The following is a 25471-nucleotide window of genomic DNA, read 5'->3' on the forward strand; positions in this document are numbered from 1 at the left end:
GAAGAATGTAGGGATCGCTATCAGAGTGACCTTTTAACTGATACCCTTTCTTCTGGTAAAAATAAAGTTAAGCCAAGTTAAAACCGTTTTGAAATAACAATTTTGTCTGCTAGAGCTTGCCAATCTCCTAAAGATTTTTTTAGCCACATTGTACTTCCTTTTCATCATTCCGCACATATTTTTAGGCCAAAAGCTTCAAATAAAAGTATCATGATAAAATGTCAAGGGACAGGACCCACCGCTGTCCCCGGGCCTTCCCAGGAAGATCATGGCTAGCCTGGGGGTTCCACCTGGGGGCTAGGGAAGGGAGCAGGGTTTTGTACACCCTCCCCATGCCCCCAGAGGGCATTCGGCAAAGTCTGGAGATGTTTTTTTGTTGTCACATCTGTTGGGTAGAGGCCAGGAATGCCAACAAACATCCTACAGCACACAGGACGAGAACGATCCAGCCCCCAAATGTCAACAGTGCCAATGTTGAGAAACTCTAGGCTAGAGTAATACGGACTGCAAGTGATCTATTAGGTGACCCATCCATACTTGAGTAGACAAACCCATGGAAGGTTTCCCTTTCTTCTCCAGATAGGAGGAGAAGAGCAGGAGGGCAACTATGCGTCTGCTACCCCACCAAATAGCCCCCGTCCTGTGACTCTCAAACTTCAATCCCCACTAAAAATACAAAAACAAGCAATTTGCATAGACTCATCCAGAAGAACACAGGAAGCTCATCCTAGTCCTACTAACTTTTAGAATATGGCACCCTAACTCAAATCCTATTGAGTAAGCTCTACCTAGGACTCGACACAAGGCTTCCTAGACTCTTCTTCAGAACACAAAATGGAGAGCCGGGAAGGCTGAGCGAGTTGTCCAAGGTCCAGCAGGTAGGAGTGGGCAACATCGGACCTCAAAACGAGTCTTTTCACAAGGCCACGCTCCTTCCTCGGGTGGGAGGTAGCTGACCAAGCCATCGCATGCTTCCAATCGTATTAAATCTTGAATATAAGCAGACTTCTTGAATAAACAACTAGGATCCCCCTCACAAAGTGTTTGATGAAAGGGAATGCCAGAGACTAAAACGCTCCAGAAAAGTGCTAACTTCTTGAGATTTTAAAGAAAGCTCTAAAAGCACTCGCGGTATCCCAGCATATTTATGCACCGACCGCCTCCAATCCGCATCATCTGACATGACCTGTACAGCTGTCCCAGTAGGGGCCACCCCCTGGTGCGTCCTACCCACAAAGCCCCGCAGCGTGCAAATATCGGGAAACGGAAGAAGCTCATTTTGGGCTTAGAAGCTTGAGTGCCGCGTGCAGCCAAGACTGGAGTATTTTGAGAGTAGGACATAATTTAAATGAACGTATCGCCTAGTCCGGCTTCTGCAAGAGGTAACCAGCGCCCTCGTAACTTGATCTGAAAACAAAAGGCCGTCTCACGGAAGAGAAGGAACACAGCATAATTGTTCATCATTCCTTGCTGAGTTTCATTCAGCAAAAGGAAGCAAGAACCATCATTCGGGGCATAAAAAACTATGACCCGCAGCGTTAACTCATTAACCCGTCTCAGAAAACTGCCAGGAAGGCAAAGAGGTTCTGAGGGTTCGCACCAGACGTGAATCAACCAAGGAATTTGGAACAGTCCCGGTTTATGCGAACTTGACAGACAAACAGAAATGAAAAGGCTCATGTTCGCAGTGCAGAGCAGTTCTATCTCCACTCCTCCTACCCTTGAATCCTTTAAGACATTGTGGGCCTGGCCCAAGGGACTGCCATCAGTCAAGTGCAATTGACTATAAAGAAGGCGGGCTTTGCCTCTGTGGGCTTGTTTAGCTAATGTTTACCCCGAGTGTTGCAATGACAAACACACAGACACAGAACGGATACTGCCCGTGGGGAGGATGTCCGGGAATGCTCACCTACGCTGGACAGAACTCATCAGGCAGGACCACATGAGGGGCCACCCAGGAGGAGAAGGCAGAAAGCCATCGCCCTGTTCTGTAAAAGGGTCATTCGGCCACACGTATGCCAGCAGATATCACAACGGGGGAAAAACTTTCTTGGTGGAATTTAAGTCTCTATTAGAAGCAGTGAATAAATGATGAGCTCATTGGAGGAGATATTTGCCAATTAGCAAGCAGCAGCTGTTTTTCTCTTTTTAAGGGCCCAACTGATTAAAACTGCATGCCTCATTTAAGCAAGAGTCTCGTGTACTTTACCTGGAATTCAAAAAAAAAAAAAAAAAAGCTGAGCATCCTTTATTCAAACAAAGTACATGCTTTTGCGACTCATTAAAACACTTTCAAGCTAAATGCAAATGATCAGCCCACAGAATCATTTTTACTGGTTTTGTAGAATATTCACATTTGTAATTCTTTGTTTAGCATGATCTGCCCTCCTTGAGGGAGTCTGCTGTGGGTGTTATAAATATAATAATAGCAGGAGAGCAGCAGCCTGCAGGAAGACGGTACCTGACCCTCGTCACCCAGGAGAGCCCCTGAGGCTACATCTGGGCCGCAGCACTGCGCTGTGACCTGACAGAGGAGTGCTCCGCAAGCCCCAGTACCCCGGTCATCACCAGGACCCACATCTCCGTCACGCCTGGTCCCCACAGCAGGTCTTGTCTAATGACCCATGGAAGCCACGGACCGCAGCGACGGATGCCCCGGACTACTGGACCAGCTCTCCGTGGCCGCCTCTCGGGAGCCAGCTTGGCGAGAAGGCGGCACAATCCCCGTCAGCTGAAAGGGACTAAGGTTTCTGCCCTTCCTAAAGGGCTCCCAATGGTACCCAAACACCCCGTCAATTCTAGCCACAAGGCCCAGAAGCCCCTGCCCTGACTCTGACGTGGTATGACGAAAGATGCCGGTGCCACCCGAGGTTCACCGTGGCGGGTCCTGTGTCCTGTTCACCCTCACCTTGCCGGTTCACGTGGACTCGCCCCAGCCAGGGGGGAAACACGCCCATCTCCCGAGTGAGTGTGAACTGAGACAATTAGTGTTTCTCCTCATCCTAATCCTGCCTCTGGGCCTTTCCACCCCCCGCCCATCCACCCATTTGTTGTGGACTTCTACATGCTGGATGGGTAGACAGGACTTCTAAGATTCCAGGTGGTACTTTGAATATGCTAGATGGGGGGCGCTCAGTCGGTTAAGCGTCCAACTTCAGCTTGGGTCACGATCTCGCGGTCCATGAGTTTGAGCCCCGCGTCGGGCTCTGTGCTGACGGCTCGGAGCCTGGGGCCTGTTTCAGATTCTGTGTCTCCCTCTCTCTGCCCCTCCCCTGCTCACGCTCTGTCTTCCTCTGTCTCAAAAATAAGTAAAAACATTTAAAAAAATTCACTATGCGCGATGGGCCTCTACATGCTAGATGACCGTCCCATCCCAGCCTCCTTTCAGAAGCACACAAGTTGGTGGGAGACAAAGAGGATGAAAAATACATAAAATAAGATGCAGAGTGTTATGAGAAGCGGTGAGACGAAGCTGTGTGCTGAGGGAGGCGCATGGCAGACGGTGGGGAGCACGAGGAACCACCCAGGCTCTACCTGTGGAGCGGGCTCAGCAGGCAGGAGGGGAAGGGGTGCCGGGAACGGGGGGCTCCAAGGTGGGAACGCTCCAGAGAGCAGGGACGAAGGCAGTGGGGTGTGGGGGTGGCCTGTGGGCGGCTGGGGAGAGAGGACGGCGGGGAGCATGCTGGCCCAGCATCCCCCACAGAGACTCTATTCAAACAGCAGGTTCCTTGGCTAACCTTCCCCCCGTCCCTGCTCCTCCCTTCCCCGTGCCTGCCCTCAACACAGCAGAGGCCACGCTCTGCCTCCTTTCTTTCCCCTAAAAGCTCCAGGAGCAACCTGACCCCCATATGAAGAAAATGCTTTCGTGGCCACCACGTTAAGGACAAGCCCTCTTTCCGGACCTGTGTCTCTGTAACTGACCATTTCCCTTCCAAAGTCTGCTCTGAAATTCTGTGCCTTCACAGTGAGCGGAGCACCTTGGGGGAGGTACAGGACTCACGGCTGCCGCTGAATTCTCAGTTTGCCAAGCTAAGACCCAACTCCCCAGTGCCTTGTTTGCAAATGAAGGTCTTAGAGGCTCACAACCTGAATCATATATACATATGATATGATATATATATAATATATACGTACGTGTGTGTGCGTGTACACAAACATGCCAAATGCAATATTCACTAAAACTTTAAACTAACTTTTACGAGGGGCACCTGGGTGGGTCAGTTAAGCATCTGGCTCTTGATTTCAGTTCAGGTCATGATCTCACCAGCCTATGAGTTCAAGCCCCACATCAGGCTCTGTGCTGACAGCATGGAGCCTGCTTGGGGTTCATTCTCTCTCTCTCTCTCTCTCTCTCCCTCTCTCTCTCTCTGCCCCTCCCTGCTCATGCTCTCTAAGTGAATACATTTAAATTACCTTTACTCACAAGAGGAAGATTTTCTTTGTGCAACTCAAAAAAGATGTGTGTTTTCAGCGAGCAGGCCACGAAGAACATTCCTGACCATTTTAATCTTTACCACACACACATCTTTAAAACGTTTTAAAGTGGCAATCACAGAGGGGCGCCTGGGTGGCTCAGTCGGTTAAGCCTCCGACCCTTGACTTCGGCTCAGGTCACGATCCCGTGGTTTGTGAGTTCGGGCCCCGTGTGGGGCTCTGCGCTAACAGAGCAGAGCCCACTTGGGATTCTTTCCCTCCCTCTCACTCTTCCCCTCCCCCACTCGCTCTCTCTCAAAATAAATTTAAAAATCATTCCTTCACTCATTCATTCATAATAAAAAAAAAAAAATCACCGATCACAGAAAATATTCATACCCTCAAACGTGACCTGGGGAAAGGACGCACTGGTCACAGGCGGCACAACCCGCCTCACCTGTGGAAGCCACGCTCTTCAGTTTTCCTCACTCACAGCATCGCCGGAAATCAGATGTGTGTGTCAAGACACAGAACTGAAATTGTCCAAAACGGACAAACCGCTTTGGAGACCTCCTCCGCTGAAGACACCCAAACAGGCAGCCTGTTTCTCGGCCCACACCCCTGCGGCCCATTTCCCAAGACAGGGGACCCCACCCTTTTGTACTGAATGTGCACTCACAGGGCGGTGCCGGCCCCAGCACGATTCTCCCCATTTGTTAAAGCACAGGGAGACTTCCCTCAACGCGCCGGCCAGGCCCAGCCCATAAATAATGTCATCCCGATGTTCGAAAGTGGACCCGTGTCTGTTTCCAGGAAGGCCGGGCAACAGGCGGGATCTTTTTCCCTCCGCACCGCCTATCGTCTTCGCTGACTTTTAGGCAAATGAGTTCCGCGTGCGTGTACTCACTGGTCGTAGATACCGAGACCACCGGGCTGTACTCATATTCTCCAGAGGGGCTGGTGACCTTCAGCCGAAATCTGTACAGCGTGCATGGTTCCAGACCCTCCACAACATGCTTTGTCGCATATCCCCTAGATGAGAGGAGACACGCGTCATGATGATACCAGGTGATCGAATCGGCACGCTCTCAGAGTCCCTAAAAAAGCAAGCGGAAGTGCTTTGTGAACGCGGGCTGCTTCTACTACGACCCCGTCTTGGTTGTGGTCAGTCTCCGAGGCTAGACCGCGAGGGCCCTGAGGGCAAAGGACAGGTCACGCATCCATCCTTCCCCACCCTGCCCAAATCGTAGAATCGGGAGCAAACACATGATTTTTTTTGCTTTAAGCACAACTACTAAGTTTGGGGGCGGTTCGTTACACAGCAAGGGGTAACTGATACACATCAACAAAGAAGAAACGATAAGGAAGACAGTGAAGAAATGATACCAACAGCATTAAGAAGAAAACATTGGAGGGGAGGACCTGGGTGGCTCAGTCGGTGAAGCATCCGACTTCGGCTCAGGTCGTGATCTCGCGGTCCGTGAGCTCGAGCCCCGTGCTCACAGCTCAGAGCCTGGATCCTGCTCCGGATTCTGTGTCTCCCTCTCTCTGCCCCTCCCCTGCTCACGCTCCATGTTTCTCTCAAAAATAAATAAACGTCAAAAAAAAATGTGTTTAATAAAAAAAATCTGAATTACGAATCCAAGAAAACAGGAGGGTTGAAAGTCGGTATAACTATATTTGCTATCAAAGTGAAAGCTCTAAAACCAAGGTAAATATTCAGAAAAACCGCATGGTCCAAAGATCATCATCGTCACCACCTAAAATGTATCAGGCTGGCACATGGTCTCAAGAGTTAAGTGGATTTTGTCATTAGGTGAGCGTAAAGCCATATCTATAGGTACGTGAATCAGAAAATGAACCCTGGCTTTGTGGCACATGAAAAGACCTTTAGGAGCTCAAATTGAATATAATATCCCAGCTTCGGTGGAATTCGATGTCAAGGGTCAAAGACTCAACATAGTTGAGCCAAAATGAAGCCAAAAGTGCCCCCGATAAAACCCAATGTTGCCAAATATCGTAAGGTCGCCCTGAAGCGAGCAGCTCCTTCGTAACCCCCGGAAAGAGAAATTACACAACTGTTCTGAAAGCAGAAGTTACTGAGCACATTAATGGAAGGCTGGAGGCTCTCGCTTCCATCGAGAGGACCCCAAGGAGAGCACCTGACACACACAGGGCCCCAGGGACACCGCTGCCGGCGGCCGTACTCCACAAGGACCGCAGCCCAGCCGCGGGGGGGACTAGCAGAGGCCGCGCAGCAAGCCTGTGGGAGAAGCACAACTTCCCACGGCCCAGGCGCGGTACCTAAACAGACAAAACAATCTAGCGGAAAGCATAACGCACGCCCGTATTTTTGTTATCAGTCAATAAGCAAATATTTGACACAGCAGCTCAGCAAACATGGAACGTGAGGAACAAGATCCCAGGGGCATCTGGGCGGCTCAGTCGGTTAAGCATCTGACTTTTGATTTCGGCTCAGGTCACGATCTCACGGTTTGTGGGTTCAAGCTCTGTGCTGGGCTCTGCACTGAGCCGGAGCCTGCTTGGGATTCCTCCCCCTCTCTTTCTCTGCCCCTCCCCTACTCGTGTTGTCTCTGTCTAGAAAGAAAAGAAAAGAGAAAGGAAAAGAAAACAGAAAAGAAAAAAAGGAGGAAGGAAGGAAGAGAGGAAGGAAGGAAGGAAGGAAGGGAGAGGGGAGGGAGGAAAAGAAAAAAAGAAAAAAGAAAAGAAACCAAATACTGGAACACCTAAGGACTCAGTTGCCAGACTTGCCGTTTCTCTATGCTCCCCCCACCCCACCCCAGCTCCAATCCAGTCTCCCGTTGGCGACTCTGAAATTCATTTCTGTAGCCCTGACCCTCCCACAGCCCCATCTCCCCCAGCTGCTCTGATGTCTCCACCTCCAGCCCATGTCCCAACTGAGCTCTGCTCCTCCCCGTCTTCCCATCTTTGTTATTTGAGTTGCCCGGGCCCAACGCCTCGGTGCCACCAGCAGAAGACTGGATCACTGTTCCCCAATATTCAGTGCCCTCCCGAGGGTTCCGTAACCCTGTCCTGCTGAACCCAGACACAGCTGTAGGATCTGCTTTGAGCAATGAAGCAGAAGCAGGAGTGAAACGTGTCATTCTGGATGGAAGCTTCCAGAAACAGCGTGCCCTGGCCTCTGCCCGCCGCCACAGTGACTGTCAACAGTCAGGCAGAGGCGGCTCCGTCAGCCCAGGCGGATGTGGGAGAAGGACAGCGTGGAAGGGAGCCACGGTCGACACAGTGGGGATTTCGTGCGGGGAAATAAACTGTTCTCAAAAGCACAGAGGTTCTGAGGTTTCACGCCGCACAGCTCTCCTGTCCCGGAGGCGCAGACACAGCTTCAGCCCCCTGGGAGCCGCTCCTTCCTTCCCATGTCGTATCTGAGCCACCAGCAAAGTCTTCCAGTCTGTCTTTAGAACCATCCTGAGTTCAACCACTGCTCACACTCTGTTCCATCAACCCCCCACCTCACTTAGGGCAAGAGCACCTCCCCGAAGCCTGTTCCCGCCTCAGCAGCCAGGGTGATCGTCGGAAAGCATCTGCCAGGCCGCCGCTCCTCAGATTAATGGTCTCCGCTGGCTTTCCCGTCTCTCGGGGTAGAAGCCACAGCTCTGTCCGGCCCACGGACCCCAGTGACTACCTGCCATCGTCTCGCTGACCTCGTGCTATGTGGCTCTCCTCACTCCCTCCGCTCCTCAGTGTTCCTGGAACGTACGTACCAGGCACAGGCCCATCTCATTCGCTGTTTCCTTTGCCTGGAATGTTCTTTCAGATCCTCGCAAGGCTCCAGACATCCCTCCCTTCTTACCCGGATGTTACCTTCTCAGGGAAGCCTTCTTTACCTCTGCTCCAAACCCCCAACTTCCCCTATGCTTTTTCTCCCTGCACTTATCACCATCTGACCTACCCTCTATTTTCACTTCTGTCTCTTATTTATTGTTTTTCTGAGCATGAGGGAGGACATGGTATCTCTCTGTTCAGTGTGCATCCCCAGCATCCAGAACGATGTCTGGCCCACAACAGATGCTCGTTAATACACGCTGACTGACTGAATGAAATACATGATAACCATGAATGAATGATTCATGAACAAAATGCACAGCTGCCATAGGAATTTAGAGGGGTAGACAATAGGCTAGTAAAGAGTTGTTCAGTCCAGGTTGAGTCTGACCGCGAGGAAGAAAGGGAGGGGCGGGAAGATTGGTCCGATCAGGGAAAACGGCTGACCACGTATGCAGGAGAAGTCAAGGCCTATTCAAAGGACAGTAAACAGATCTCACTGGAAGATTCGTGCTCAGAAACGAGAGACAACCAGAAAGGCAGGTTCGGGGCCAACTGTGAAAGGCATCGTCTGAAGAGCTGGACCTTCATCCTTCCAGAAATGGAGACTCCACGGAAGGGAATTTGAAAAAAGGAAGATAAACAAAGCTAACCTAGCAAGACAGAAGGGAAGGATAAAAGGCCAGAAGAAAGGGCAAGAGGCCAGTGCCGTCAGCAAATGTGCTAGATGGTCGTAGGACCTGGAGACGAATGGTCCAGGAGATAGAGCTGGCACCCTCATGGGGGGGGAAGTGCCACAGTATCATCAGGGGAAGCAGGGGTGGGGTGGGGGAGCATCTGCAAAGGGAGATCTCAGAAAACTGGGTGACTGGCTGTGAGGACAGCCCACGCCAAAGAGGACACCAGCACTGGCTGGCCGTGAACGAGAACGGACACTGGCAAGTCAAAAAGAAGTTCTCACATCCATCATTCCAAGGTCAGATATTCGAAACCGCTTTTTCAAAGTCCGGCCTTGCCAGTTTTAAGGACACGGAGAGAAAGTGTAATGGAGCAAAAGAGGTCAAGATTAACACAGTCTGATTCTGCCACCTAGCGGCAAGCTCTGGCATCAGTTCTCCGAGGGAAGGCAAGCATTTCAGAAGGCTCTTGGCGGTGGCGGTCGGAAGGCCTCGCTGTGAGCTCCGCAATGTCAGGACCTCGTCCGGGTGAATCCCGCAGCCAGACAGCACTCAGGTCCCCGGGGGGAAACAGACACCTCCGCCTGGAAACCAGGGCGCGTGGCTGCGGTCTCGCTGGGGACATTCTCTACCTGGCCACCCCACAAGGGAGACGAGAGCAAGTGGAGGCATATCCAGTAGGGCCCCACTTGCCCAAGTGCAAGTGTGTGTGAAGGAAATGGGGTGGGGGGGGGGGAGGGGATGAAGTCTTTTCCCTTCTCCATACGAATCACTTCTAATATCAGAATTCATGCTTTTAGGGGCGCCTGGGTGGCTCAGTCGGTCAAGCGTCCGACTTCAGCTCAGGTCAGGATCTCACGGTTCGTGAGTTCGAGGCCCGCGTCGGACTCTGGGCTGACAGCTCGGAGCCTGGAGCCCGCTTCGGATTCTGTGTCTCCCTCTCTCCCTGCCCCTCCCCGACTCACACTCTGTGTTGCTCTCAAAAATAAACATTAAAAAAAGAATTCATGCTTTTAGATGGAAACTACCTGATAGAGAATAACACACGACCTGACATAATTAAAAGAACATTTTTAAGTAGTCGGGCGAAGAATTATTTTCAGATTAACTGCATTTCAGATAAATGCGTCTGGGGGTTGTTTTCTGGGATTTTTTTTCGGTTGTTTTTTTGGGGGGGTTGTTTTATTTTTGTTTTAGGGACAAAGAATTGTTCATTAAATCTCAGGGCTATCATCACTCAGGGCAGTGGAAGGCTCTGTGAATACCTCGCATGCGCATGATGCCACCTTGAGGAAAGGCCAGCAACATGCTGGAGCCAGTCTGTCCCTTCACCAGGCCAGTGCCAGCATCCTGGCTGTGAGGCTGTGCTCAAGTTTCCCATAGCGTTAGCCCCGGGGAAACGGGCCAGAGATACACGGGATCTTCCTGTGTTACTGCTTACGACCGGATACGAAATCTACAATGACCTCAAAATTCATTTCAGTTCCAGACCCTATTATTATCTCATGTTTGGTATACCTAACATAGTCATTTTGCAAGTGGCAAAGCTGTCAAAGGAATAAGAGTTGAAACGCAGACTAAGAGAAAAAGGACTTCCTGATTGCCCCCAAGGATGTTCATTTACTAACTCGTGCGACAGATATTACAGCACCCACTGTGTGTCAGGGCTCCACTGCCTAGGAACTGGGGGACAGGGTGTTAAGCAAGCAGAAATCTTTCCTGACTCTCATGGAGTTTAAATACTGGTGGGGAGACAAAATGAACATGCAAACTGGACAAAGCCAGCAGAGCCAAATGTCGTAAGACACAAGCAATCAAGTCCTGACAGAGGGGATGCCTGGGTGGAAGGACCGCCACTTTGGATGACCTTTGGGGAGGGGACACTTGACCTGACGTTTGCGTGGTGTGAAGGAACCAGCCATACGAGAACAGAAGGAAATGCCTTCAAAGAAAAGGTAACGAGAAAGGCCCTGACCCGGGAACCGTCATGGCCTGGAAAGAGCGAACAAAGGACAGCGATGTGACAGGTGGTCCAGAAGGCATCCAGGGTAGACCTGGGGGCCCAGCCGCCATCTCCAAACCCAGCGGCCTGACGGCACCTCCTCTCAGATTCTCTTGATTCTGTCTCTACGTTTCAGAGTTTTAAAATATACCATTAGGATATTACAGAGGCCGAAGAAGCTCTCAAAGGTATAGGAGGTTTAATTTCAAAGTTGGTGCTAACACTTATCTTCCAAAAATTGTAATTCCCAAAAGCACAAATTCGTGCTTCTATAATTCGCAAAAGTCGTGCAGATGGTGTGACTCGTTCTTTTCTTTCATTTGAAAATGAATCCTTTTAAAATAGGAGTAGAATCAAGCCTCTCTCTTTTTATTAGTTTTTATTGACTTTTTTAAGACAGAGGCACACAAGCAGGGGAGGGGCAGAGAGAGGGAGACAGAGGATCCAAAGCAGGCTCTGTGCTGACAGCAGAGAACCCGACGCGGGGCTCGAACTCACGAACCATGAGATCATGACCTGAGCCTAAGTCAGACGCTTAACCAACTGAACCACCCAGGCGCCCCAAAACAAGTCCTTTTAGAAATGATAGAAACCATTCCAGCTCATCAGGAAATCGTAACAAAACGTTAAGCAATTTAACACTGCACCTACGTATAAATGATACCGTAAGTGTGCGTTTTGGGGTCTTCTTCCTCGATCGAGAACCTGAACCACTGCTCTTGAGGTCCCTGCCGTTTTGCTTTCTTTTCCAGATCCCAGTATAATTCAATGCTGTGATGAGTCACTCTGCCCACAACAGGTGGATGAGGCTTTGAGGATGGTGTGATTTCTAAAAAAAGAATGATACAGAATTTCAGGACTCCATTTCCGGAAGGACCAGAGATCCTCTGAGTACGTTATAGCTGCTCAGAGATCAGACTGTTTTCCCACACATCAAGCACACGTGTGAGTATCTCCCCCCGCCCCGCCCCCCTGCCCTGCTTGGAGAACATCTGAAAAGTTTAGGTGACAGAAAATTCAGGTGACGTTAGTGAGCTACCCCACACCTGAACGAGTAGATAGTACCGTTACCCATCAACACCATATTTCACTTACGGACTTTTCCACGATGATGGTTAACATACCAGACTAATTAGGTTGCTTTTGAGCTAATGAAACTCAGTATGCCGCTATAATCCATCAGTGAAATGGCCGGTTAACAGAGCCGATAGAAAAATATACCTGGTCCAAGTATCTGTAGCACAGATGACAAAGGATTGGTATCTATTCTATACAAACAGCTCTTACAAACGAACCAAAGGGAAAACCCAACCGCTAATAACGAACCAGGCAACAGATGAGCTGTGCACCAAAAAATGTCAAAAACAAACAGCTAGCATAATGTCCAAAACAGACATTCATATTCCCTACTGGCCACATGACAACGGTGTATAACTTTATATCCAGTCAGACACTCAAGAAGACCTATCATAACTACTGGTGGTAACAATGCAGGGAGGGGACACTCTCACACATTGGTGGTTGAGAAATAGGAATTCTAGTCTTTTTAGGAAGCAATATGGCAGCATGTATTAAAATTAAAAAGACATGTAAGCCTTCTCTCCAGCCATCCCACGCCTGCAGAAATCAAAGCACAGAGGGACACCTATTCGAGGGCATTAAGTGCTACAGTTTTTAGCAGCTTACAGCAAAAGAGAGACAGAGAGAGATGACCCATTACTAAGGGAACAAATAAATGATGACGTGTCCATAGCATGGAATGTAATATGGCCTTTACAAAAGGAGTTAGTTCTATACTACATGCCTTGAGAGGATTTCCAGAAGGTATTCTCCCGAATGAGAAAGCAAGAGGCAGAGAAAAACACAGACTATCCCTTTGCTATGAAAGATGACAAGGGGCCCAGCACACACCAGGTTGGTCAGGGTTCGGTGGTTGTGTTTCATGTTAGCTTCACCCACTCGGGCGAGACTGTTAAATTCTTGGAGGGCTGGGTTCTTAAACTCCTTCTAAGACCTCTGCCCATCCTGCAGGGCCTTTCGGGCCTCCAAAGTATCACTGATTTCGCACACTTGTTATTAAGAAAGGATTTTTGCTTCCCTTAAGCCAGTCCTCGGGTAGCTGGCCCACCACCGGCTCCGCAGACCTGGGGGGCCTCCTGGCAGCGTGGCCCTCGTTGAGGAAGGCAGGGCTGCCCTGGCCTTGCCTGCTCCAGGCCAGGAAGACAACACCACTGTCCTTTACTTCCCAGAGATACTCTCGGGGGCAGCCTGCAAGCTCACGTTTCTCGACTTCATTTTCCTAATATTTATTAAAAGCGTGGCATGGTGGAATGGGATAAACCTGGGTTTAAGTTCATGCTCTGAAACAGTCAAAAACACAGTGTTCTTGTGATGACTAAATAACACAGTAAGTAGCTCAAGAGGGGCACCTGGGTGGCTCAGTCGGCTAAGCGTCCGACTTTGGCCCAGGTCATGATCTCACTGTTCGTGAGTTCGAGCCCCCCATCAGGCTCACTGCTGTCAGTGCGGAGCCTGCTTCAGACCCTCTGTCCCCCACGCCCTCTTCCCCTCCCCCGCTTGCTCGCTTACTCTCTCAAAAATAAACATTTTTTTTAAAAAAGGGAAGTGGCTGCATAAATTCCGGCGTACTTCGTCCAATGAAATCCTCCACGGCACCTGAAAGAAACTAGTGCTACATGTGACACACGTAAACCTCAGTGAGTGGAAAACACAAGCTTAAAGGACACACTACGTTCTACCGCTTATGTTAGTGTTTAGAACACTAGATATCATCTATGAATACGCACATGTGCATAAAAGTTAAATACGTGGATGGGAAGAATGCCTACCACCTGGGTAGAGTTACCTCGAAGCTGGGGAAGGGACAGAGCTGTGATGGGGAGGGGACACTGACCTCTACATTTGTAGGGTTTCAGTTCTTTGAGAATCTAAGACATATTTGGCAAAACGCTTGCGTTTTAAACCTATATGGTATATGGGGGGGGGGGGTACAATTTTCAATAACTTTGAAATGTTTGCAATATTAAAAAGTATAAAAATGATAAACGTTACTCTTACGGGGCTCCGGGCTTCCTTAGAAAAACCTATTTCAATGTTAACATACTAACTAGTATGTTAGTATCTGTGGGGAAAGGAACACACACCCTCCACATGCCAGCCAATGGCCCTTCTGTATTAGCATCTCATTTAATCCCAGCAACGCCGCCTGACATATCCTGAAGACTCACACGTGAGGTTATGACACCATTGTTGAGTAACTTTTTTTTTTTTCTTTCCAGAACCTTCTAAAACCATCCAAAGACCAGGACTGACAGGCTGTTATGGATAACCACCCCCCCCCATAAGTAGAAGCCACATAATACTTCTATTCCAAAGAAGCCCAGCTTAGAATCCCACTAAAAATCAAGATTTTTGGGTGAGAAACCCTAAATGAACACCAAATTTCGAAATGGAAAAACCAAATGGCTCGCCACAAATTGACAGGAGGAATAAAAAGAGAATATTCCCAGTTACGCAAGCGAATCGTTGACACAGGCAAATAACCAGAGAGCTCCATCCGAGAGCTTAGCGCTGGCCACAGATGGTCAGACCTCTATCCCTGAGCTCGGCCCCAGGGCCACCAGACCTGGCAACATGCCCCCATCCGGCTACAGTCTCAGCACGGGCAGGACCCCCTACTATTCGCCAGCCCTCCCCCTGATCTGGCTCAGCGGAAAATGTGTGGTGTTTGGAAAAGTTGAGGGGCTGCCCCCTTTTGGGGGTGAGGGGAGAGATCCAGACTTCACTGCCCCCACACGAATGCACGGCCGTCGTAGCAGCAACGGGCTGCGATGGAGATGCCACTTTGCACCTGCTTTAGTTACCAGAACAGGGAAGATCCATGCACCGACCAGTGGGGATATTCTAAGTCTTCCTCGCTTAACAATAAAACCTTCCACGATGCAAATCTCAACCTGGGTAAGAGATGCTTTTGGCAGAAAGCGATTAATGCCAAACAGAACTCGGATTTTCGGTATCCATGGTCAGGATACCAATGAGTGTTCTCGCCAGGTAAGACCTGAGGGTTTTTCAGGTGACCCAAAAATAAACAGCGGATGAGAGCAAGCTCGTTTTGGTCTTTGAACAACCTACAGTCATTTGACAAGGGACATTATATATACTTACACATTTATACATATATATTAATATACATACTTTATGTTTGTATTTTCCCTTTGATAAAGACTCTGGTATTTTTGTCATGACCTGATCATACACATATTTTAGGATGTTGGCTTTAGGATCCTAAAATATGTATATGAACACGTCACTAGCCAAAGTGCAAACCATCAACATGCCAAGGGAACAGAGGCCTGGGTCAACACGGAGCCTGCATGAGAACGGTCAGAAATGGCAAGTGACGGGCCTGGTGGCTGGGAGGACAGCAAAAATTATATAGCGCTCATTCTGTGCCAGGCACTCTCATAGATGCTTTCCATATACTTATCTGTTTAAACTTCACTACAACTATGTGGTACAAGGAATTTTAGTATTCTCATTATCAAGTATCTGAGCACAGGGGCGCCTGGGTGGCTCAGTTAAGCGTCCAACTTCGGCTCAGGTCATGATCTCGCGGTTTGTGAGTTCGAGCCCCGCGTCGGGCTCTGTGCTGACACCTCAGAGTCTGGAGCCTGCTTCGGATCCTGTGTCTCCCTGTCTCTCTGCCCCTCCCTCCCTCTCTTTCTCTCAAAAATAAATAAACATTAAAAAAAATTGTTTTTAAGTATCTGAGCACAGAGAAGTTAAAGAACTTGCCCACGTTCACACAGTAGTAATCAGCAGAATCAGGCAGTCTGGCTCAGGAGTCCCTTACTTACTTACTTTATTTATTTATTTTGAGAGACAGAGAGAATGTAAACGGGGGGAGGGGCAGAGAGAGAGAAAGTACCAAGCAGGATTGGAGCTGTCAGTGCAGAGCCTGATGTGAGGCTTGAATTCAGGAGCTGTGAGATCATGACCTGAGCTGAAGTCAAGAGGCTGCTTAATCGGCTGAGCCACCCGGGCACCCAAGAGTCCCTAGCTTTCAACCCTATACGATACTGCCACTTGGGAGCAGAGACATAAAATGTAGAGCTGGGTGAATAATCTATTCGTTAGAGCTACAGATTTCTTCAAACCATTCTTCTATTTTTATGTTAACGCCAGCGTAATTGACAAACAGCGTTCTATTAGTTTCAGGTGTACAATGTAATGGTTCAACAATTCCAGAGATCATTCAGGCTCATCAGAAGTGTGCTCTCAGTCCCCTTCACCTATTTCACCCCATCCCCCACCCACTTCCCCTCTGGTGACCACCATTTTGTTCTCTCTAGATAAGAGTCTATTTTGGGGGCGTCTGGGCAGCTCAGTCGGTTAGCTTCGGACTCAAGTTCAAGCCCCGCATCAGGCTCTGGGCTGATGGTGCCGAGCCTGCTTGGGATCCTCTCTCTGCCCCTCCCGCATCTCTCTCTCAAAATAAATAAATCAACTTTACAAAAAAAACAAGTGTGTTTTGGTCAAACCATTCTTTTTAAATAAGGTTTCACTTGTGAACCAACTTGATCCCCCAGGAAATTTCAAAATTAGGAAGAAGAGTGGACGAGGGCAGGCGATCATTGTTTCAACGCAGCGCAGGGAGGGCGCACGGAGGAGGGAGAAGTAGGCCAACCCCCTCACAGCACCGGGGTCAGGAACTCAGTCCACGAAAAAGAATGTGGTCTAAGAAGAGCACAGGACCCGGAGTGGGCACCAAGACCAGAGGGAGGGTTGGCTGCGGTCCATCTTGACACCACACGTGTGGGAAGGAAGCCGGCCAGGGGCCTCTTTCCGTCCAGCACGAGATGTGGGGGTGGGGTGGGAGGAGGGCAGTAACAGGTGAAGAAGAGGTTATAGAACACGGGTTAAATAGTGAGACGACCCTATATGAATACTCGTACCAGGGCAAGGTGCACACATCCTACTGGAGAAACGTGCTGACCTGAGTTCACTACCAATACGTGAACAAGTTCCTCTAGGTTTACATTTGGTCACCCCCCGCTTTACAGGGAACCGAGAATTGCACAGGGAGGGAAGCATATCTAGGACCACAGGCCCGGCTCACTCTACTCCAGGATTAACCTACCGGCGGTATGATAAGTAATCATCTTTCTGAAGGTGACTGAAATCAACATTTTTGAAAACCTCAAAAGCTCACCTTTTTGCGGTTTATTTAACCGGGATGTTCCTATCCACATTTGTATTTCTCTTCTACCATAAGAAACACTACTTGGGGAATTGTTCTTTATAAATTTTATAAAACGAACACACACACATTAAGAGACACAAGTTAGATACTACTTTTTTATTATTTTAATTCCAGCATAGTTGGGATACAGTGTTAGATGCTACTTTTTATACAGAACTTTTAGGACTCTCTTCTTCCGGGGGCACCTGGCGGGGGGCTCAGTTGGTTAAGCATCCAACTCTCAGTTCTGGCTCAGATCATGATCTCACAGTTTGTGAGTTCGAGCCCCACATCGGGCTCTGCGCTGACAGCATAGAGCACGGTTGGGATTCTTTATCTCTGCCCCTCCCCTGCTCGCACTCTCTCTCAAAATAACATTAAAAAAAAGAGAGAGAGCTCTTTTTCCTGATTAAGAGTATCAGATCTTTTACAAGGTATTTTTGTTTAAGTCTGATAAACAGCGTCATTCTTTAAATTTTTTTAATATTTATTTACTTTTGAGAGAGAGAGACAGACAGAGGTGAGCAGGGGAGGGGCAGAAAGAGAGGGAGACACAGAATGTGAAGCAGGCTCCAGGCTCCGAGCTGTCAGCACAGAGCCCGGTGCAGGGCTCGAACCCCCCGAACCACGAGATCATGACCTGAGCCAAAGCTGGACGCTTAACCAACTGAGCCACCCAGGCACCCGCCAGGGTCAAAATCTAACCGATCACGTAATCTCACGTCACAATTTCAGGCTTAAACTTTAACTTTCCTAAAGATACCAACAAAGAAGGAAAGAAAAAACCCTACCTTCGACTTTGCGAGGTTCCCTTCGACAGCTGGTAGGTTCTTTCCATCATGGCAAACTTATCTCACCTGAGAAGCTTCCCGACAGGGAACAGGCTGGTGGTTGCCAGAGGTCATGGGGCGGGGTGGGTAAAGGGGAGGAGAGGACAAACTTGCAGCTATAAGATAAGTCATGGAAATATAAGGCACCACACCGCGACCCCAGGAAGCAAGACCGTACTGCAACTTCCAAGTTGCTAAGAGTAGATCTTAAAAGTCCTCATCCCAGGAGGAAAAAAAAAAAAAAATGATCTTTACCTATGTAGGGGGACGGATGTTAACTAGACTCACCGTGGGGATCACAAATATCGAATCAGTATGTTGTACACCTGAAACTAAGGTTATAGGTCAATTACACCTTGATGAAAAAACAAAAGAGGAAAAAAAAAAAAAAGGTTTTCCGAAATATGAAAAGGGAAAAAAACAAGGCAGACCGCCAAAGGACAGTTGTATGAGGATTTAGGTATGCGTTATGTGCCATAAATGCTCTTCGTAAGAAAGTTCTTATGCAAATCTGACAAATAAAACAATTTTATGCCCCTCCTGCCATTTGTCAAGTAATAAATAATATGAACATAAAATATAGAGGGCTTCATACACTGTCACCATTCAGTCCCTATGGCGGCATAAAATATGGCTCTCGAGCACACCAGAAATCCATTTTTAAAAGCTATCATTTACAAATTATAGGTTTTAACACAGAATACTGTAAAGTTTAAGTAAACCGCTATACAGTATTAGGCCTTGGGATCCTAATTTTTTTTAGATATGGGTTGTAATAATACAACACAACATGAGGCGCCTGCATAGCTCGAGTGGTTTAGCGCCCGAGTTCAGCTCAGGTCACGATCTCACAGTTCACGAGTTGGAGCCCCGCGTCAGACTCTGTGCTGACAGCTCGGAGCCTGGAGCCTGCTTCGGATGCTGTGTCTCCCTCTCTCTCTGCCCCTCCCCCACTCAAGGTCTTTCTCCCTCTCTCTCAAAAATAAACATTTAAAAAAAGCTTTTAGTCATATAATGCGACAGAAATGTGCCAGCCCTATAAAAAGAAACTCACAAGATGAATTAGTAAAAACATCACATTATCTAGTATCCCAACGAGAGGCACATGGTAGTGTTTTAAAAGGTAGGGGGGGGGCGGAGGGGGTGCACCTGGGTGGCTCAGTCAACCAAGCATCTAGCTTCGGCTCAGGTCATGGTCTCGTGGGTCATGAGTCGGAGCCCTGCATCAGGCTCTCTGCGGTCAGTGCGGAATCTGCTTCGGATCCTCTCCCTGCCCCTCCCCCGGTTCGTGCTCTTACTCTCTCTCTCGAAAATAAATGAACATTAAAATAAATAAATAAAAGGCTACAGAGAAAACCAGTGATCAGGGTCCATACTGGAATCGGCAAATTGTGATTAGTGGGATGGGCAGCAGAAAATGGTGGAGAAAACAGACAGGAGTATATTCATGGTAAATACAGAATACCATAAAAACGGAATGGTCATTTCCTTGTCCTTCCAAAGACACCTGCAAATTTACGGAGGTCAAGTTTCATTGACAAGGGACATCTGCAGCCTGGTCTCCGGTGGCAGATGGTTTGTAATGAAGATGACAGCACACTGAGGGGGACGCTATATAAAGAACGACTGTGGAGGCTGTCACCTCGAAGCAATTCATCATGGCTCGACCATATATTTATAGCAACCATGAATCAAAAACATATTCCAAATCAATACGACAAGGAGATCGTAATCATTTCTACACCCTGGATTTTAGAAGTTTCAAAAATGTGTGCCATGAGCACATACCGAAGAAGGACTTTTCAATCAAATATCACAATAGCCACGTAGTGATGACTGTTTCTCCTTTAACTTAAAAATGAACTGTGACGGCCCAGATGAGCTTAGTTCTACCAAACTATCCTATTACTTTCATAAAATGGAATCTTACAAAACCCTAATAGATGAAAGGACCAAGGACAGAAGCAGAGAAATTTTAAAAATTATAACCACCAGTAAATACAGTTATGAAAATGTTCAAAAAGTTACTACTAATCAAAAAAGGGAAGGTCAAAAAAGCAAAAACAGACCCATGGGTCCAGAGAACAAACTGACGGCTGCCGGAGGCAAGGGGGTAGACGGGCCGAGTGGGTGAAGGGGAGAGATCCAGGATTCCAGTTATGGAAAGGATAAGTCACGGGAATAAAAGGCACAGCAGAGGGAATATAGCCAATGACCCAATGACGCTGCAACGGCATTTGTGGTGACAGCTGGGAGCTACACTCCTGATGAGCACAGCATAACGTATCAACTTGTCCCATCGCTAGGCTGTCCCCCCGAAACTAAGGTAACATTGTGGGTCAACGATACCTTCCATTAAAAAAAAAGAAGGGGGGGGGAGATGTTACAATAACGAAGGTACCATTTTATTTATAAAATTTGACTTAAAAAAAAATGAAGTGTTAATACCCCTGCACTCTTTAAGACTGTGATAAAATTGGTTTACTTACAGATCGTGGATGGTCCTGTAAACGATGCTTTCACTAAAGCAATTTGGCCGTATTCAACAAGGATTATAAAACACCCCCCCCCCCGTGACCCCTCTCCTAGAAACATATGCAAAGAAAATAATCCAAAACCAAAAAATCAATTTGGAACCTCAAGTGTTTTTGTATCATGCGTGCTTTTTGCTTTATGTTGTAAAAATATAATAAAAAAATACATTCAAACACATACAAGAGTGGAAAGAAAGCCCAGTGCCCTCGCACCTGGCACCCAGCTTCGTCAATTATCAGCACGACCATGGCCGGTCTTATTTCGTGTGTGCTCCCACTTCTCTCCATCCCTGCCCTACACCTGGATTACTTAATAGCTACAATTTAATGAGCCCTCACTCTGTATCAGACCGTGTTCTAAGCAGTTTATAGATCGCATCTCATCTCCTGGATCGAGGATACTACCTATCACTTATTCTTTATAACAACCCTTTGAAATCCTAGAATTTCCCCCAGTTTACAAATGGACTGTGGATGGAGGTCACATAACTTGCCAGGAAGGGCATCCAGGAAGCAGCAGAGGCAGGCTTTGAACCCAGGCCACACGACACCAGAGCCATGCCCCCTTAACCTCTCTAGAACCATCTACTACCTCCCTACATTTTTTTAAATAATTTTTTCATGTTTATTTATTTTTGAGAGAGAGAGACAGAGCACAAGCAGGGGTGGGGTGGAGAGAGAGGGGGACACAGAATCTGAAGCAGGCTCCAGGCTCGAGCTGTCAGCACAGAGCCCGATGCGGGGCTTGAACCCACGAACCGCGAGATCATGACCTGAGCCGAAGTCGGACGCTTAACCGACTAAGCCACCCAGGCACCCCCCCTCCCTACATTTAAATATACACACACATACCCAAATGAGAACATAAAAACCAAGAGAATCACCTTAGCATCATCGATAACAGTAAGAACCACAAACATTATCTAAATGTTCAAGAATATGAGATGCGTTGTATACACCGTGGTACATCATTTACCTGCAAGAAAACTTAGCCACTAAAAAGCCACATGGGAGAATATGACTAATGTCAGTATGTTTGCTATGCTCAGGGAAGAATACAGATTTGCAAAGACAAGGATTTTAATGATACAAAATATACTGATACATATACAGAAAAACTTAGAAAAATGAAAGGCAACTAGAGCAGAATTATGGCTGATTTGGGGGGTAAGTTTTATTGTCATTACAGCACTGCATGTGGAAAAAAAAACACAAAATGCTATTGCACATTTTCACTTACTCTTAATGAAAACAAAATTCAGTTAAGATCAACTATCAGCCTCGATTCTCTGTCCGTGAGCTTACATGTATATGAAGAAACAAGCCTGATAAAAGTAAGCCAGTAAGTCAATGCAGATGCTTCACAGCCTGAGACATTTCAATTACACTCCGGCTCAATTTATTGACCATTTTAGAGCCCAGCAGATTTTCTGGATTGCACTTACTTCTAAGGAATAAGTTTACTTTACATCCATTCACTCAGCATACTTGTGGGACACCTTCTACACCCCAATAGCACAAGCCTAACCCAGACGGAGGGGGGAGGATGCTGAGAGGAGGGACGCCAAACACACACAAACCATAGGTGGCAGGTGCATCTGGGGGGTGGGGGAGAGGGAGTAAAATGCTCTCGAGTGAGGTGTGAAGGGGCGGGGGGGCGGGGGACAATATAGCACAGCCTGTGGGCAGAGAAGACATCATGTACTAAGAGAAAATAATGTAGGGGCACCTGGGTGGCCCCGTCGGTTACGTGTGTGACTCTTGGCTTCGGCTCAGGTCACGACGTCACGGTTCGTGAGTTCAAGCCCCACACGGCTCTGTGCCGACAGTGCAGAGCCTGCTTGAGATTCTCTCTCTGCCCCTCCCCTGCTCGCGCTCTCAAAAAAAAAAAAAAAAAAAAAAAAAAAAAAGATCAATAATATGAAATGCAAACTGCTTAAAGCTGCTTCTCTCCACTTTGCTCATAAGCTTTCAGAGGGCAAAAGAGAAACCAAACAAAAATCAAAACTAAACAAACAACAACGAGACAAAACCTCCCAGAGTAAGAATCAGGAACCACGGCTTCGTGTCCCGGCTCCATCACAGGTGTCCCTCCTCAGGAGAAGGGGGCTAGATACGGATGCCCACCTGCCTCCCTCTTGGGTTTCCTACGAAGAGAAAAACAACATGAAATACCGAAAAGTGATTGAAAATGTAGAAGGGGCTTCCACATGAGACAGAGGGAATGCTTCTGAAAATGTTCACTTACTTTGTACTTTTTGCTAAGTGGAAACCTTGCTTGGATCCCATATGGGTCACAAGTAATAGACTAAATAGGAGAACTATTTCTTTGGCCTAATACGATCACTACGGTTTACTGCAGGCTTGCTCTGCGCAAGGCACTTAACCGGACGGCCGAGCTACGGTGGGTCTAAACGTCACCACGACCCGATGCTCCCTCTGCACAGGTGAGGAACAGAGAGGAAAAGACAGGATCTAAGAGGTAAAGCAGCTTATTCAAAGCCACGAACCTGGGATCTGGGGAGGAGTCTCAGCCCAGGTCTCTTAACTCCGAAGTCTGTGCTCCTCCCCACGTGCGGGACCGTGTGGCGCTCCAGAGCTTTTCGGTGGAGACGAATAATGAATCCTTGTAAAATCACAGTCTTCCCAAACCCAGTATGAGAAGTCAACTTGCTGTTTACGTTCTTTGGGCGCAGAGCATGCCCCTGAAGTCTCAGATACATTTAGAGTGCGATGGCAGGATATTTTTCAAATGGCGGGATATTTTAATAGTAGCAGTAGAAAAATCGTTCCCACGCATCTGCTTAGCTTACGTGCTTTCAGAAAGCAGGCATAGAATGCCAATGAAGTCATTCCCCCCCCCCCCAACCGACAAACAGAGAGAGCAATTAAAAGATTTCACAGCAATCGAATTTACGAAAATTGGAAATTGAAATCTGCTGATTGCAGACAAGGGAAATGGGAAAGGGATTTCTACCTCGGGACCTTATTCTGACAAATGCAAGGAACAGTGACCATTATTGTAATTAACGCCTGATTTGTGATTCTGGTTCTTCAGATCACCAGTTTCTTGGCTCCCACCCGGTGCCCATGGCCAAGATTCATAATCAGACACTTCACTGTAAACGGTAACTAAGTCTGTTCACTGTTCAGCAAACAAAATTCAGAAGCAGCTGCTGCCATGGTTGTCCTTCCAAAGAGTCTCTCTCCTCCAATGTGTAAGAAACAGCTTGAAATAGATTTCCTTCCCCTCCCTTCACTTGTTACAAATGTACAGCTTTGATCTCAGCTTGAAGGCAAATAAATTTCTTGCATCCTCTTGGCCAGCCTCCAGCGTGGCTTTCCCCTTCCCCCTTCTACCCTCGCCAGCACCCTTCCTCAACATCTTTCCTTCTTCACACACCCCACCCCACCCCGACTCTTCCCTTAAATTTCAAAAAAATGCTTAGAAGATCTTGACTTGAAATTATCCTTCAACCACAAGCTTTTGCTTTCATTCACACCATCTTACTAGAGTATGTAAATGTAGATCCCCTTTCTAAACAGAGATTACAAAATTAACCCTGCCAATGAAAACTAGCACGTGTAAGCCTTCAAGCATAACCTCAATTAAAAGGCAAAATAGGGGCGCCTGAGTGGCTCAGTGGGTTAAGCATCTGATGCTTGATCTCTGCTCGGGTCATGATCTCACGGTTTGTGAGCTGGAGCCCTGCACTGGGCTCTGCACCGATAACGCAGAGCCTGCTTAGGACTCTCTCTCACTGCCCCTCCCCTGCTTGTGTTTTCTCTCTAAATAAGCAGACTTTTAAAATATAAATAAAGGAGCGCCTGAGTGGCTCAGCTGGGTGAGTGTCCCACTTCCGCTCGGGTCATGATCTCAGGGTTCGTGAGTTCGAGCCCCACAGGCTTGCTGCTATCAGCCTGTCAGTGCAAAGCCCACTTCAGATCCCCTGTCCCCCCCTCTCTCTGCCCCTCCCCACCTGCACTCTCTCTTTAAATAAACATTTTTAAAAAATAGATAAAACATTTTTTTAAGAATGAATTTTTTTTAATGTTTATTTTTGAGGACAGAAAGAGCATGAGCAGGGGAGGGGCAGAGAGAAAGGGAGACACAGAATCCGAAGCGGGCTCTCTGAGCTGTCAGCACAGAGCCCGACACGGGGCTCGAACCCACAGACCTCGACGAGATCATGACCTGGGCTGAAGTCGGACACTTAATCGACTGAACTACCCAGATGCCCCAATAAAACATTTTTTTAAAGGCAAAGTAACATCCAGTCAAATGAGTTTTATAAAGTATGCCATACTGCCTTCAAAAAAACAAAAAGAAAAAGATAGTTATTCAGATATTGGAAATTTTTGAAAAGAATTCTCTGGATTAAGCACACTTTTTCCAAAAATGGTGATAGCATTTCTTTCTGATATAAAAGCAATACTTACTCATTGTTTAAAGAAAAAAGGCAATACAGAAATATTGAAACAGGAAATAAAATTACTCCTATCATCTCCTCCCCACAGATGACCACTAGCAATTCAATGGAAATTCAAAGATTTCTTTAGTATGGATATATAAGATTTAAAAACATTTACTCTTTTGCATGTTTTCCCAACACCATTTGTTGAAGAGACTGTCTCTTTCCCAAAGGTTAGTCTTTCCTCCTTGGTCAAAGACCATATAATTGGGAGTTTATTGCTGGGTTTATCTATTCTGTTTTATTCTGTTCTATTGACCTACGTGTCTATTTTTATGCTAGTATACTGTTTTGATGACTACAGCTTTGTTATAGATAGATAGATAGATAAATAGATATGGTATAGATATATATAGATATATATGTTACAGATTTTATATATATATATATATATATATATATATATATATATATATATATATATATATAAGTCTGGAATTGGGATGCCTCCAGTTTTTTTTATTTTTGAGACAC

General features: G+C 47.3%; 1 protein-coding gene across 2 annotated transcripts in view; it reads right to left on the bottom strand.

Annotated features, from left to right (window-relative positions):
• Positions 1-25471, bottom strand: part of FANK1 (fibronectin type III and ankyrin repeat domains 1) — a 103684-nt gene that overhangs the window by 14381 nt on the left and 63832 nt on the right. For both annotated transcript variants that reach the window (XM_078434947.2, XM_078434946.2), the window contains exons 2-3: positions 11551-11728; positions 5321-5445 (exon numbers count right to left, since the gene is read on the bottom strand). In XM_078434947.2, the coding sequence (XP_078291073.1) occupies positions 5321-5445; positions 11551-11728 (303 nt within the window). The remainder of the gene's footprint in view (positions 1-5320; positions 5446-11550; positions 11729-25471) is intronic.

Source organism: Panthera onca, chromosome D2 (assembly GCF_046562875.1).
Source record: "Panthera onca isolate mPanOnc1 chromosome D2, mPanOnc1 haplotype 2, whole genome shotgun sequence".
Taxonomy (NCBI): domain Eukaryota; kingdom Metazoa; phylum Chordata; class Mammalia; order Carnivora; family Felidae; genus Panthera; species Panthera onca.